General features: G+C 48.2%; 1 protein-coding gene across 2 annotated transcripts in view; it reads left to right on the forward strand.

The window, feature by feature from the left end:
- Positions 1 to 13734, forward strand: part of GNAI3 (G protein subunit alpha i3) — a 33142-nt gene extending 19408 nt beyond the window's left edge. For both annotated transcript variants that reach the window (XM_056361356.1, XM_056361355.1), the window contains exons 4-9: positions 966 to 1123; positions 7998 to 8126; positions 10626 to 10755; positions 11247 to 11400; positions 12243 to 12457; positions 12580 to 13734. In XM_056361356.1, coding sequence (XP_056217331.1) covers positions 966 to 1123; positions 7998 to 8126; positions 10626 to 10755; positions 11247 to 11400; positions 12243 to 12433 — 762 coding nt within the window. In that variant the 3' untranslated portion in view covers positions 12434 to 12457; positions 12580 to 13734. The remainder of the gene's footprint in view (positions 1 to 965; positions 1124 to 7997; positions 8127 to 10625; positions 10756 to 11246; positions 11401 to 12242; positions 12458 to 12579) is intronic.
- The last annotated feature ends 502 nt before the right edge of the window (positions 13735 to 14236 follow it).

Here is a 14236-nt window from a genome sequence, read left to right on the forward strand (position 1 = left end):
TGCCCAGGCTTAGCTGGCTTTGCAAAAGCAGAACGAGAGCAGAGTGCTAAGATTTTTCTTGTGTCCCAATCCACCTTGAAGGACAAACAAATTCCCACACTTTCCTAGGAAAAGACCAAGGGAAACCAAATCAGCTGTCTCGCAGCAAACCACAGCAGGGACCTGTCAGCACAGCACCATACCCACAAGTGCTGTACCTGCAGAGGCTCGTAACCGAGGTCCACCTCTGTTGTGGTGTTTCAGACCTTGATTGAGTTAATTTAGGTGCCTGTTGCTTGTGCTAGGGAGGTGTGTACCCTTTGGAGCAGCGTGCTGAGCAGACTCTTGCCCAAGCTGGGGTACACGCTGGGCAGTCCGGTTTAGGGCTCAAGTGAGAGGAGCCGATGTCATGAGGATACAGTCTGAAGTTGAGAACTTGCTGGGATAGCGAAAGGCCTCTTACGTTTCCCGAAAGGATGCTGGCAGGCCTGATCACTCTGGAAATAAACATCAGTGTGGGATGTAGGTCAGCCTGTTGTGCACTCTGAAAATCTGCCTGTTAACTTGTAGAAGAGTGGGGTTCTGCTCTAGGACTGCTGGAAAAAATTTTCATGCTCTAGGGCAAACACTCAAATCCTGATCAATCCATCCCATCTCCTGATGAAATGCTTTATGAAGAAATTGGCCTCCCTTACTTCTGACAGCTATTGCAGCAAGTGGCAAGTCCTCAAACTTTAAGGACCTATAATCCTCCAAAAACCTGTAAATGTTTTAATTTTAAACCTGTAATCATCCAAAACTTGCTTTTGGAACTGAATTTTTCCTTCTTGGTGTACTGTACAACACTATAAGGGAGGTTTCCCAGTTTAAAAACTACTGTTTAGTTCAACCTCTGGGATTGTTACTGATGTTAATCCTTCCTAACATTTGTAAAGGTACAGATGGACCTATGTCCTAATTTGTTTTGATTTCCCCTTTTCTTGCAGGACGATGCCCGCCAGTTGTTTGTATTAGCTGGAAGCGCAGAGGAAGGAGTGATGACCACTGAGCTAGCTGGTGTGATTAAGCGGTTATGGAGAGATGCCGGAGTTCAGGCCTGCTTCAGCAGATCCAGAGAATATCAGCTTAACGACTCTGCGTCATAGTAAGAAACCGTTCCCTGCTTCTGGGCTCTTCCCAGCTAACCCAGTATGTTCAAAAAGGGCTGGTGTGACTGGAAGCAGCGCAGTGCTGGGTGGTGAGGGTCCCCTCCTGAGGGGGTGGGCAGGAGCCCTAGTCTAACTGGTGTATAGGGGGTTGGGCTCACAAGCTGACTTGGTGCTTTAGCCTGTCAAAGTCAGTTCTGCTGTTTGGCTTGTGCCTGGGTGAGTTTGCCAGTCTGGATTTAGGGGAAGACCTTAGCAGCTTGCGTTGAGGGCTTTTTGCAGCAGGTGATCGGCTATGTCACCTTCGTTATCCCTGCCAAAAGGAGTAACATCTCCTGAAACTGAGCTCCTGGTTACACTACCAAATTTGCAACGAGCAGCAATTTCCAATGATATTGGCAGATCGATAATTCACGTCGCTGTTCTCCTTAACAGCCCTCATGTGCTTCTGTTCCGGTGCCTGACACCACTTGGGCAGCGCTGCAGGCTGGCTATAAACCTGCCTATTTTTCCGTTTCAAAAACGCACGCAAGTGCTTAACAATTGGAAAGTTATGACTTGATAAATAGGCTGCTGCTGGCTGGTTAATGAGATTTTTGACTAAATGCCTCATCTGTTTCCAAAAGGCAGGTTAGTGCAGGGAGGGGAAACTATTTCTTTTAATGAGCAAAACAGTTGTTGCTTTTTTTCTTTCTAAATCATGTGCTTGGTCTCTGTAGGACAAATATTTGAAACTCTGAAAGGATGATTTTGGGGTTAAGCATGCCTCCTGATGTCCAGCTGAAAACTTCTCTCAATTTAGCCAGGTTTTAAGCCTTTGAAAGAATTAGTTTGGAAGTGCTTTATAAAAAGAAGCTTTAGATGTGTCACAGCTCAGTTGCCTGCAGGCTCTTTCTGTGCAGAGCATATTTTAGCTTGAAAATAAGGAAGAATTTTTCTAAATTTGTAACACCTTGGCAGGCTATCATGGGTTTAGATCAAGGTAAGTGAGTTGACAAGAGGAGGCTTTCTCAGATTCCTGTGTGGCATGTGAGGAGGAAACCAGATTCAAAGGGAGAAAAAAGGATGAAGAAGGAGGGGGGTGAATGAGGGCATAATTTAATGAAAAGGAGAGGAGAAGGAAAGCTTAAGGACTTCTTGAGCAGAGCATCTGGGGCAGAAAGTATAAGTGGTTGCGTGGAGCTTGCGGAAACTAAAGATGGGGACCCTCAGTGTTGTGGTCTTGATGGTCAGCTTCGAAAGAGAAGGAAAATTAAGGCAGGCTAGAGAAAACAGGGTAGAAGGGGGTCAGAAGCAGAGCAGGTTGGGGGGATGGAGTGTTAGCCTGCTTTAGTAGGTGCCCACTCAACCTGAATGCCTTCCAGAGACTGGATTTCAGAGGGTTATTCCTGTATCTGCAACTCACTCGTGTCCAGTTGCTGGTGTGGGTACGTGTAGGCACAGCTACTGTGATGAATTGCTGTCAGGGGCTGGCATCGGACCCGCGTAGCAGAGAGGTTTCAGCCTGATAATAACACACGTGGTGTTTTTTCTGGTAAGTGCTTCAGAGAATCTTGCTTCCTGTCCTAAGACCACAGCGAGTTGCGCTAGGGCAGCGTTGTTTTGAATCGGTAGCCCAGCGGCTTGGTGATTGAGGAACCCACTTGCAGCATTTCCTTAGCGCAGAGTGTGCCCATGCAGTTGAAGACCTGTTTTCTGCGGAGCCCCCAACTTCCAGCGTACACAGGGAGCGTTCAGTCCCTATTTTTTCCTCGCCACTCAACGTGTGGCTTCGGACCTGCTCTGTTTCCCAGTGTTCCCCAGTTAGCTCCTTGTCCATGCTTAAAGGGTGGATGTCTTGCAATCCTGTTTGGTGGTGGTGGTCCTGACATAGGTACCAGCTTTTGTGCACAGTTCTCTTGAGGGAATTTCACTTCCTTGCTCCTTTTACTATCTCCTACAAATGGGACTGAAACTTCAGGGTCAGCAGCGTTTTAAATATGTGCCCCACCAGAGATGACTGATTTTTTTTCCAGCTGAAATTCAATACTGTGCTGTGTTTCAAGCCTGGTTCTGGCTGGCTGGGTGCTGTGCCTCGCTTCACATCAGACCTCGAGGTCTCTGCTGAAGGGGAAAAAAAGAGGAACATGGGGGTGATTGCTTGTGAAAATTAGGTGGCAACGAGAACAAGAGCGCTGTGGCAGAGCGTGACGGTTTTCAGGGCAGCATCAAATGGTTTTGAAAACTTTTCTTCCAGCTGTTTTCTGCCTCGCAGAGCGTTTCCCCTGGTGCAGGCAGGGATCCTGCCCATCGGAGAGCTGCCCTGGCGGCAGGAGGCAGGGTGGGTGGAGAGGAGGCTACTGTAATAACGGTGTGTCATAATCCATATGCCACGGGTGGGTGTAAGCTCCCAAAGATAACCACTTGTGATGCTAATCCAAATGATCTGTCCTGGAATCATAGTGTTTTGCATGTTTTTTCTTTTTTTTCATGTTTTTCTAAGAACAGTTGAGTAATTCTTGCTCTGAAATGTGGATGGTCAAGCACTAGTGTAAACACTCAGCGTCTCCTCCAGGCATCATCTTATAATGTCCCTCTAGCAACCAGCCTGCTGGTTTGGGGGGGTGTTTCAAACTTCTGTATTTCTACTTATTGCAGCTTCCCTTTTTTCTTTACCTGTGACACGATTAAACAGCTCTGAGCCTCGCCGCTTCAGTCTTGACTCAGTGCCGTGAAGAAGCGTTTCAGACCTTTGTGCACAATTCGTGGTGTAATAGCTATGAAGAATAAAAACCTCCTCGGTTGGTGCAGCAGTGCGGATGCGAAGGCATATTGCTGTCTTGCACATCTCTTCAATTACCTCTGTCTGATACTTGGAAATGTTGACAAGTAAATAATGCTTTTAAAATATTTCACTTGCTGATTTTGCTACTTTTTCCAATGATCATGCTGACACCAGCCTGCAGATACTGTAGGTAATTATCTGCAGTCTCACAGGCAATTAGCATAGTTTCTGATCAACTATTTTCTATTCTGGCATATTTTATCTTGTTCCCAGGTGGTGGTTTTGGCCTGAATTCCCTGACATGATGCTGGATAAAACTTAGATTATTTCTGTGTGGGTTTTTTCTTCCTCTTAGCTCTTGAGTGCTGGCTTGCAGGGCATTGTCCTCCTGATGCTGCCTTGTGATTCCCCTTGAGTAGCACCACCTGGAGAGAACAGCTTGGAGTTTTGAAAGGAGCTTTTTCATCTGTAGGTCTGTGCTGCAGACTGGCTTTAGCTGGCCCAAATGAACATCCAAATTGATAAAGGTAATGCACAATCCCTTTTCGTGGAGATCCTGCTCTGTTACCTTGACTTCCACTTTGCTTATCTGCCAAAATCCAGCTAAAGGGGAGGGAGGAGACGGACTTCTCTGGGGAGACCTTATAGCAGCCTTCCTATTTAAAAGGGGATTATAAGAAAGATGGAGACAGACTCTAATAGGACCTGTAGTGACAGGGCAAGGGGTTTTTGAACTAAAAGAGGGTCTGTTTAGATTAGATATTAGGAAGAAATCCTTTACTGTGAGGGCTGCAAGGCCAGCCCAGAGCAGCTGTGGGTACCCCATCCCTGGCAGCATTCAAGGCCAGGCTGGATGGGGCTCTGAGCAGCCTGAGCTGGTGGCAGGTGTCCCTACCCATGGCAGGGGATGGGAACTAGATGATCTTTAAGGTCCCTTCCAACCCAAACTGTTCTAGCATTCTGCAGAAGAAATGCATTTTTAAAATATAGGCTTCACCAGGTCTTCACCCGTTTCCTTCTTGCTGCAGGAAGCCTTGGCTAGAGATGATTAATTCTGTGTGAGCTGTCAACCTATGTAGGAAGAATACTGTTTGCATTTTCAGACTGGCAGAGGTGCTTGTGGTGATGTTTCTTGAAACCTTGGTGTTTGGTGGCTGCAAACACCGGCCCACCTGGGTACCAAACCTGCATCTTTCTGCCCTCTTGTCTTCTCTCCATGGCAAAGGCTGGCTTTTGTTCGCTGCTCTGCCTTCGGGCGTGTTGGTGACAGCCCCTCCTTCCCCAGCTCCGGCTGCGGCTAGCCGTTCATAATAAATGCTTTGTATGAATCTTTCAGAGCTTTCAGAGCCACGTTTGGCCTTGAAAGCATTCTTTCCAGCACTAAAAGGAAACATGACTGAATTGTTAGGAAAATACCATTCCAGGGTTCATGTGAGCGTGTGGAGGAGGGGAGCACTGTTAGCTTCAGCGACTGAAAGCTGTCTGCTTCGGAACATCCCTCTCCTGCAGCTGGTGTTCCTTAGAGCGGTCTGAGCGTGAGGTGGGACGACGCTGATGCTGATGGGTTTTCTGATCAGAGTGGAGCTACAGACCATGGCACACGCAGATATTGCAGCAGTGCCAGCCTGCGCGGGATGTTCTGGGAAGGCTTGGAGGGTCACTAAGAGAAACAGGAGTTATGCTGTAGGGTTCTGGTCAGCTTATTTTTTCTGTTGTACTCAAACCCTTATTTTAAGGGTAAAAAAAGAAAGGAAACCAAGCGAAACTGTCTTTTTGCAAGCTTGTATTTGCAAGGTGGTGTTGAAGCACACAGGGATCCAGGGTGGGGAGCAAGTGTTGCAACCTCAGTGTACGAAGGAAGCCTGGTGGCAAAGGAGACCGTGAAAAGGGATTCAAACTGCATGGGGCGTAGGAAGATGCAGTAATATGTTTTCAGTTCCCAAAGCAATATTTGTGAGAAACATCTTTAAACTTTCAGACAGACTGTGGTAAGCTGTGGGTTATGAGTTGCTCGAAACTGGGAGGCTCAGACCAGGCTCTTCCAGTCTTGGGGGTTTGTGTTTGGTTTTTTTTTTAAGTTCCACTAAATCTGTCCGTGGTAGAGGGAAACTAGTGGCATCTGCATGGGCTGAGCTCCGCAGGCTGGTGCGACGGGGGGCACAGCTCCTGTCTCTGCCCATCAATTCAGCTGCCTCTGGCAAGGCGAGGGTGGCTGGAGGAGCTGGTGTGCTCCAGCGCTTGGGCTTCTACTGAGAAATGCCCTGTGCTGGATCTTCCAGCTGCTTAGGCGTTTCCATGGGATTTGCCCTTTGTGTCTCCCTGGAATTAGTCTGGCAAAGCTTATTTTTTCAGGCAGCTTGCAGCTAGAGCACTGCTTGATCATTCCCTCATTCCCCTGACTGACGTGCCAGCCTTCAAGTGGCACTTTGCAATTCATTTGATGGGAGTTGCCTGACTCCATTCGCTCTTTGCTGGCTGCCTAAAAAGCCTGAAGTAGGGATGATACCACTTTCACTGCCCAAATTTCTGGTGCCGAGAGCTGGCAATTGGGAGCAGATGCTTTACAGCTTCAGCTTGTGCTTTTATCGCTTCAGTGATGCAGGGTAGCTGCGTGATCCGTATCAAAGCCAAGCTGTTAGGAGTTGCTGGGTCAGTTCTTGGGTAGTGCTCCCGTCAGCTTTTGAACCACCATATCACAGTTAAACTCATACTGGTAGGAAAGGTGTTGGGGGGTGAAATCTGGGCACGTTATTTCCCTGGCAGTAATCTCTCTTAACAGCAGCCTAATGAATGTATGTACCTTCCAAATTCTGTTTTACCAAGCTGAAGCTAAAGCCAAGTGTAAGTTTTGGGTGCTGTGTTTCTGGTCAAAGAGCAGTTCACAAACCTGTTATCCCACTGAACGTGAGAGGAATGAGAGGAGTTGGCCCTTTCTGGGCTAAAACTGCTTGCAGATACCAGCTCTTTGAGAAAAGCCCCGCGGCGCCGGGCGAGCACGGGCAGGAGGCTGGCAGGTAGGCTGGATTCTTCTGGGGTTTGGAAAATAGGCCAGCGCTCTGCAAATATGCTGGCAGTCCTGGCCAGAGGAGATGCTGAAGCTGACGGGAGGGAGATGTTGCTCAGTGCGTTGCCTGCTTGGTGGTGGAGGCGAGTGGGAATTTGGGGGTCCCAACACAGCTTTCAGGTGCACGGGAAGGAGCGATCCCTAGCTGACAACGGATCTGTAATAATAATGTTTGGCTAGGAGGGCACAGTTTATTGCACCGGTGTGGAGCCACTAAAATCTCACAGTTGTACAGTACTGTATTGATTAAATCCTGCTCCTGATAAAGGCACGGCCGGTCCCTTCCCAGCAGAGCTGGAGTGATCCTCGTCTCCTTCGGTGGAAGCAGGAGGCCGTTGCTTTCCCCTTAACAGGAAAAATGAGCTCAGAGGTGCTGCTGGCTGGAGTGGGACTTCTGCCGCAGCTGGAAATGATGGATACCTCTTACTTCTGTGCCCAAGAGCCAAACTTCAAAGGGAATCTGCTGTAGCTGGAGTTAGTCGGGGTCTCAACGGGCACGTTGCCTTGATGCTGCAGGGAAATGGTTTCCTCGGGCAGGAGCTGGCGAGTGCGGTGTTGGTTTGCTGCTCTTCAAGGAGGTGAACGAAGACCCCCGGTTTGGGGGTAGTTCTGGATGCTTAATTCTTTCCTCCCGGTTCGTTTTGATGTCTCCTTGCCCTTTAAAAGTGAACCGCTGGCTATATTGCCTTGTGCTTTGATGCGAAAGACCTTGACTACTTTGAATTGCCCCAAGAGATACCAGCCTTGGCATGGCTTCTGCATCAGCAGTGCTCCTCGTGCTAGCTCCTTATCGGGCTTCGCTCCCCGGCTCGCTGAGCTCTGCCGAGCACACGCTGCAAGGTCGTGTGGGGAAGGGTTAAAAACACCCCGCAAAGTCGTCCCTTGGGTAGACCCCCAGGGGGTTTGTTCACTGCGCGTTCGAGGTCTGTACTACGTGAAGTTGATGAATAAATTCCGTAATGACTGACTGCTGCAGTTCATAAAAGATTCATGGTGAGCCAGCAGACTAAAAAAAGCGCATCTTGTGTTGTCTCTTCTGGTTTAGTTACCTAAATGACTTGGATAGAATATCCCAGCCGACCTATATTCCGACTCAGCAGGATGTTCTGCGGACCAGAGTTAAAACTACAGGCATTGTGGAAACTCACTTCACCTTCAAGGACCTGTACTTCAAGTAAGTGAAGGGCAGCGCTTGTCCCTGTGGACTGTGCTGGTGGTGGTGGGTCCCACACCTGCGCTGCGAAACCTTTTGCCCTGTTGTAACTGTCTTCGTTGCCTCCGTTGCACTCCCCCTCTACTGGCATTGCTCACTGGAGATACCGGTTTGACTTTTATTTGCCTTCTTCTGTTCTTTTCAGCTGCTTTTATGTTGGAATCGCAGACACAGGTACTTGACTGCTTGTTTACAGGATCAAAACCAAAAAAAAAATACTAAAAGGACACTGACTCCTGGATTTTGAGTTTGAGTTTAACCCCTCCCTTTGATGCGGGAGATGAGAGCTCTCCCCACAGTCACAGCCGTGGCTCTGGGCTGCATGGTGTTCTCCACGAAGCTGCAGATGACTGTGCTGACTGACACTCGCTGCGGAGCAGGAGCGGGGCATGCAGAAAGCGTGCTGGGGGCTGGCTGCCTTGGCGTGGCACCGCAGGGGCTGGCACTCGCCTGTCCTCTCTGCCTTCTAAATTCAGTCCCTGCAGGGCTCGGGTGTCGAGCCTGATCTTGACAGTGTCCCTTTACGTATCACTAATCGAGCTCCCTTTAACCTCCGTAGCGGCTGCTAGCCTGCAGTTAGCTCTCCTCCCCGCTTTTCATCTGCTCCTTAGAAAATCCTCGCTTTGGATCCCGAGCCTGCTCCTGACAAACAGCCCGGAGCCCCGTGGCGTGGGCATTTGTGTCCTGTAACGTGGATGTAGGAAAACGCAGTGCCTGTATCTTGGGCGAGTTCCCTTCATCTGTGGCAATGTTTTCAAGTCTTTGTTGCTCCAGAGCCTTTAAATAAGCATTTGTTTGCTTATTTTTAGCTTGTGTTTGAAAACAGTTTTAAAGAGCTATAGCAAACCCACAAGTGTTGCATATAAAATCTGATGTTTGCATGTGTGGTTTTGTTTTTTTTTTGGAAGAACAGTAGCATTTTGGCTTCTGAAGTGTTTTAACTTAAGAACTCTTTTAACAAAAATGCCTGAACAGTTTGCATCACCCAGCTGTTTACGTTGCTTCTGGTTCGTCCAGGGAAAAACTTGTCTTTTGTTGTGATGTATTAGGATTAGCATTTTCAGCTGCAGTGTGTTGCTCTTTTAAAAATCATCGCGTTTGACTAATGGAAGAGCGAGCGGGAGGTAGCAGGCGTATTCAGTTTAATCATTACAACCCTTCTTGTGAAGGAAATGGCTGAGCGCTCGGAGGCGTGCCTGCCCGATGCAAAAAGGGGAATTGCTCTTTCCCAAGCCTGCCTGGAGTTATTGATCATGTGCAGAGCCTGAGACACGAGGTGTCTCGTCTCGGAGGGATTTGCTCCACAAAGGAAAGCATTAATACATCTTAAACCCTGAAGCTGCCATCTTTCCTGTGACGGAAGCCTTGATGTTAAATCTCAGACATTAATAACGGGCTGAGGTAGCTGTAGTGTAACTGTGACTCGAATGTGGATTAGCCTGGCGAAGCGGAGCTGTCAGGGATGCTATTCCTTTCCAGATGTCTCTGCGCTAACAGCGGAGAGTAATGGCAGATGATACAAGCTAAGTAAATAGCCTGTATCCTCACAGAGATACTCATCTCTCCTGCCGCGGTCCACGGGGACGGTTTACGTTAAATGGAAGATGGGAGCTGGCTGAACGGCACTTCTGGCTGCCTTGTTTGGCACCATTACATCGCATTGCTTTTGGCCCACCCTGGGCAGTTGCTGTCTTGTCTGCCTGTTTGCTCTGGTAACAAATCAATGTTTATGACTTTCATAGCTTTTGAATCTTGACCTGTATCCGGCTTGATTTAATTAAGTCGGAGTCCATCAGAACATCCTGGGCAATCCTGCTTCTCATCAAAACGTTTCAGTGAACAGGGTGTTGTAGCTATCAGACACTCACATTTTTATTTATTTTTTTATACACAAATTCTGTAAGCTACTCCGCAGCCTTTAAACTTAAGTAGCCCACAGATTGGGTTTTTTTAATACATAAAACTCTTTCTTAACCCCATTGGGTTTTTTTAATTATTTATTTATTTTTACTTCTGGGTCCTGGTAGCAGCATGCAGGTAGTATGTTTCAGCTAATCCTTTATCAGGCACGGTGTCAATTAACTGGAAGAGCTGACTACGAGTGTAGGTGTTTGGAGTTCAGTCAAGCAAATGGATTGTTGCTAAGGAAATAGGAGACAGAACAAAACAAGCATGCCCTGGTGAATCGGCAGACTTCTGGGTGGGGATGTAGGTACCATCTAGCCCTTCCTGCTGAAATTGCTCTGAAGCACAGAATTTCGGTTTTAAAACCCACCCTCCCGAGGGAGGGAGGGCTCGGAGCTGCCGGCCTTGCTGGCAGAAAGCTGTGTCCCTGCCTTTCCCCTGAACCCTGCTTGTTTGAAAGCCCTTAGCAGAGCCTCCCCCCTGCCCCGTGAGCGGCAGGGGGGCCGGGGAGGGTGGTCTCCATAGCTTGTGAGACGGTTCTTCTGCCTCCCCCAGGATGTTTGACGTTGGTGGCCAGCGGTCGGAGCGGAAGAAGTGGATCCACTGCTTTGAAGGAGTGACAGCAATTATTTTCTGCGTGGCCCTCAGCGATTACGACCTTGTCTTGGCTGAGGATGAGGAAATGGTACGTTGCGGAGGAGTTACCAGTGCCTGGCTGCGTGGCACTGTAGAAGGGAGGTGGAAGCAAGTGCAGACCTGTCCTGCACGGGGGTGGACATGTCTCTGGCTTCCTCTTGTTACAGTTATTAGGGGGCTGTGAAGAAGGGCGCTTCCTTGCAGCAGCCTACAGTATCTTGCCCCAGAAACGGACAAGCACGATGCGGAAATGAGATTTTCTCCCGGCCCTGGTTACAGGGAGGAGCCTTGAGCTGTCCCTGCAGCCCGTTCCCTGAGGTGTGAGCACCTCTCTGGAGGAACGAGCTGTGCAGGGGGAGCTGCAGGGTGGGGAGGTGACCTGACCTTGTGCCTGAGCTCTTCCTGATGAAGTGGCAGTGGGGATAAGTCAGTGACACTTGACTCTTTAGTCTGGCCTTAGCAGTAAAGCCTGTTTCCCCCTACACCCCATCCTCCCCTAATAACTCCGGAATGGTGCGTCACCCTTCTTTTATTTTCCAGAACCGGATGCATGAGAGTATGAAGCTGTTTGACAGCATTTGTAACAACAAATGGTTTACAGACACATCGATCATTCTCTTCTTGAACAAGAAAGACCTGTTTGAGGAAAAGATTAAGAAAAGCCCACTAACAATCTGCTACCCAGAGTACACAGGTAAGGCTGGGCTCATGAAACTGCCTGTTATTCCTGGCACCAGGGCCAGGAATGAGTCGGTTAAAGCCTGTGCAATCCAGGATAATGTAAAAGCTTTTTTTTTTCTTCCCCCCCCCCCCCAACTCTGTCTCTTGGGCAGCATCTTCAGGCTGTCCAGTTAGCTGATAGCTCATTTTCTCGGAAGAGATGTGGTCATGCGTGTCTGGCTCGGAACAGGCTTTATCCATGTGTTTTATGGGCTGGAGTATGAATAGCACAGTATTGCGCTCCAGCAAATCAAGGTCACTCCATATTTTCCACATCTTACTAGGACAATACTTCGATTTAACTTCAATTTCAGAGGCTGTGAAACTTATCCACGTCCTGGGCATGGCACTTGTCTGCCCTGGTGTGTCTGTGTTTCAGCAGGAGTCTGTTTCACAGCCTTTCCCTGTGTGCCCCTGCACAGATGTGATACTTTACCCAGTCACTGCTTGAGGCATTTCGATTTTTTTTTTTTAAACGGTCCTTCCTTCAAACCTGCTTATTCCTGTGGTTTGTCACTCTTCTGCTATAACGACATGTCTCTAGCATGAAGCATCGCTGTAGCCAGTGTGCGATGCTCCCTTCCAGCGCTCTCCGGGAGGGCGGCTGGAGCGGGGAGCGCTTGGGGAATTGCGGGAGTGATGTGTCCAAGGTCACTGACCAGCAGCTGGGAATAGACTCAAGTTCTACCAGAAGGGGTTAATGGTGGATTTGGATTTGTAGCTGGATAAGGCAGATGGTTGCAAGCAGCTTAATGTGTACTTAAAAGATCTCAGCTGTGAACTGCTGGCCAAAGTAAGGGATCTTATCTTTTTCAGGCTCCAACACGTACGAGGAGGCAGCCGCGTACATCCAGTGTCAGTTTGAAGACCTGAACCGAAGAAAAGACACGAAGGAGATCTACACACACTTCACCTGTGCCACTGACACCAAGAACGTGCAGTTTGTGTTTGATGCTGTTACAGATGTTATCATTAAAAACAACCTGAAGGAATGTGGACTCTATTGAGGAGGAAAGGGGCGTGGGAAGAAGGTAAAGCCGAGCTGCTCGTGGCGTTTAAGCGTTGCGCACCAGCTTGGGCTGGCTTTGTCTCGCACCTCACTAATGCTCTCTTTTGATTTGGTTATTGTGTGGTTTTTTTTTTTCCTTTCCAGTTTTTATGGTGTGGCGTTTTGAGAACCAGACTCTTTGCTGCCTCATGGGGCCGGCTGCAAGCATGAACAGGACCAGGGAAACGAAAACAGCATGCAGAATCGTTGCATTCTTTAGCACAATCTTCTGTATTAGGGACCTTTTTTTATTGATATGGGATGTTGAAGTTAGGTCGAGGTGGAACAACTGTTAGTGTGACTAGATCATCCTGGCATCGTTTGGATGGCGTAATCTCAAATGTGTACAGCTGTTGTGAAGTTGAGGTGCTGGATTCCAGACCTTCGATATGTAGCTTTCTCTCTTTTCTTTGGTTAACAAGCCACCACTAGTCTGTTTTTAAGGTTTTTTCCATCAAGAAAACTGTAACTTTACTAAATTTTATTTCTTTATTTGCAAACAAATCTTGTTTTAAAAATAAAACAACAACAACAAAAATAATCACTTAACTATGCACATGTGACCAGATCATGCAGAAAGTATTCCTCTTAGCAGGAACTCTTTGTTTTTAACACTTGGTATGGTCAGGATTTAATATTTCTGCAACTACTTAAAGGATCCTTAGAGCTCTTATGGCGATAGCTTCGGCTTTTTCTGACGTGTGACTTGTTACCATCCTGCACCCACAAGGCTTTTGAAAGAAGCTTCTGCAGCAGGAGAAGCGAATCTTTTTAGCTTACGGTTAGGGGTGAACCTGCTTTATGCTGATATCTAAATCGAGATTTCTTCCGCGTGGTAAGCGTAAAGGCAGCTTGGCGGTGACCGTGCACCTGGGCTGTGTCCGCTGGAGAGGTGGAATGCCGAGCTCCAAACTGGATGGGAAGCGCGTGCTGCTACAGAGCTACTCAATCAACCACTTAGGTTCTTGTGCGTTTTCGGTTGAAACCGGTGGGCAATTTTTGTAAAGGGTGCACCTCGTTCTGCATTGACCATGGCCTTTTCTGTTCAGAGACTCCCAAACTGTATTGACAAGCATGCCTTTACTTTGTATATGTGGTGCCAAATTCCTGTTTGCCATTGTTTTTACTGTAGTAATGTTCATAACCAGTCAGTACATTCCTTCGCTGAACCATTGCATCGAGACTCTTTTCTCCCAGTTTGTCATGTGTACAGTTTCAATCTGTTATAGTTGTTGGCAGTATTAAAATGGTGAGTAAACAGTTTAGCCTTTTCTCTAGTTTTATTCTGAATTTTTTTTTCCAGGAGTCTTCTCCCCTTTTGTGTGCTGTTGGAGAAGGAAGGTAAGCGCTTTGAGGGGTAGCGGGCGTAATTAATGGGACAGGAGCGTTGCTCGTGCTTTGGGTGGTACGCGAGTGGTGGTGCTCTCCCTGCAGCCGCTTCTGCTGCTCCCGAAGGCTGGGGTTGGGCTGGCACAGATGGAAGGCGGCAGGCATCCAGTCACTCATCAGGATTATTGGCAGATGGTTCGTTTACCGCTTATTTATAGCGCGAGTCTCGCTGCCTTTTTTGAACCTGATGGGAAAATGACTGCTCTGGATGCTGGGACGTGATGGAGATGTAACCCGTTGGCCAGACACTTGTGTAGAAACAGGGAATGGAATACTCGAGGGATGCCTGTGGGTGCTGAGTGGCCACCCCGTTGTGGCTGCTGGGTGTCAGAGGAGCAGCACGGCCTCGCAGCTGCAGGGAGTCTTTATTTCC

This window comes from Falco biarmicus, chromosome 16 (genome assembly GCF_023638135.1).
Source record: "Falco biarmicus isolate bFalBia1 chromosome 16, bFalBia1.pri, whole genome shotgun sequence".
Classification (NCBI taxonomy): Eukaryota; Metazoa; Chordata; class Aves; order Falconiformes; family Falconidae; genus Falco; species Falco biarmicus.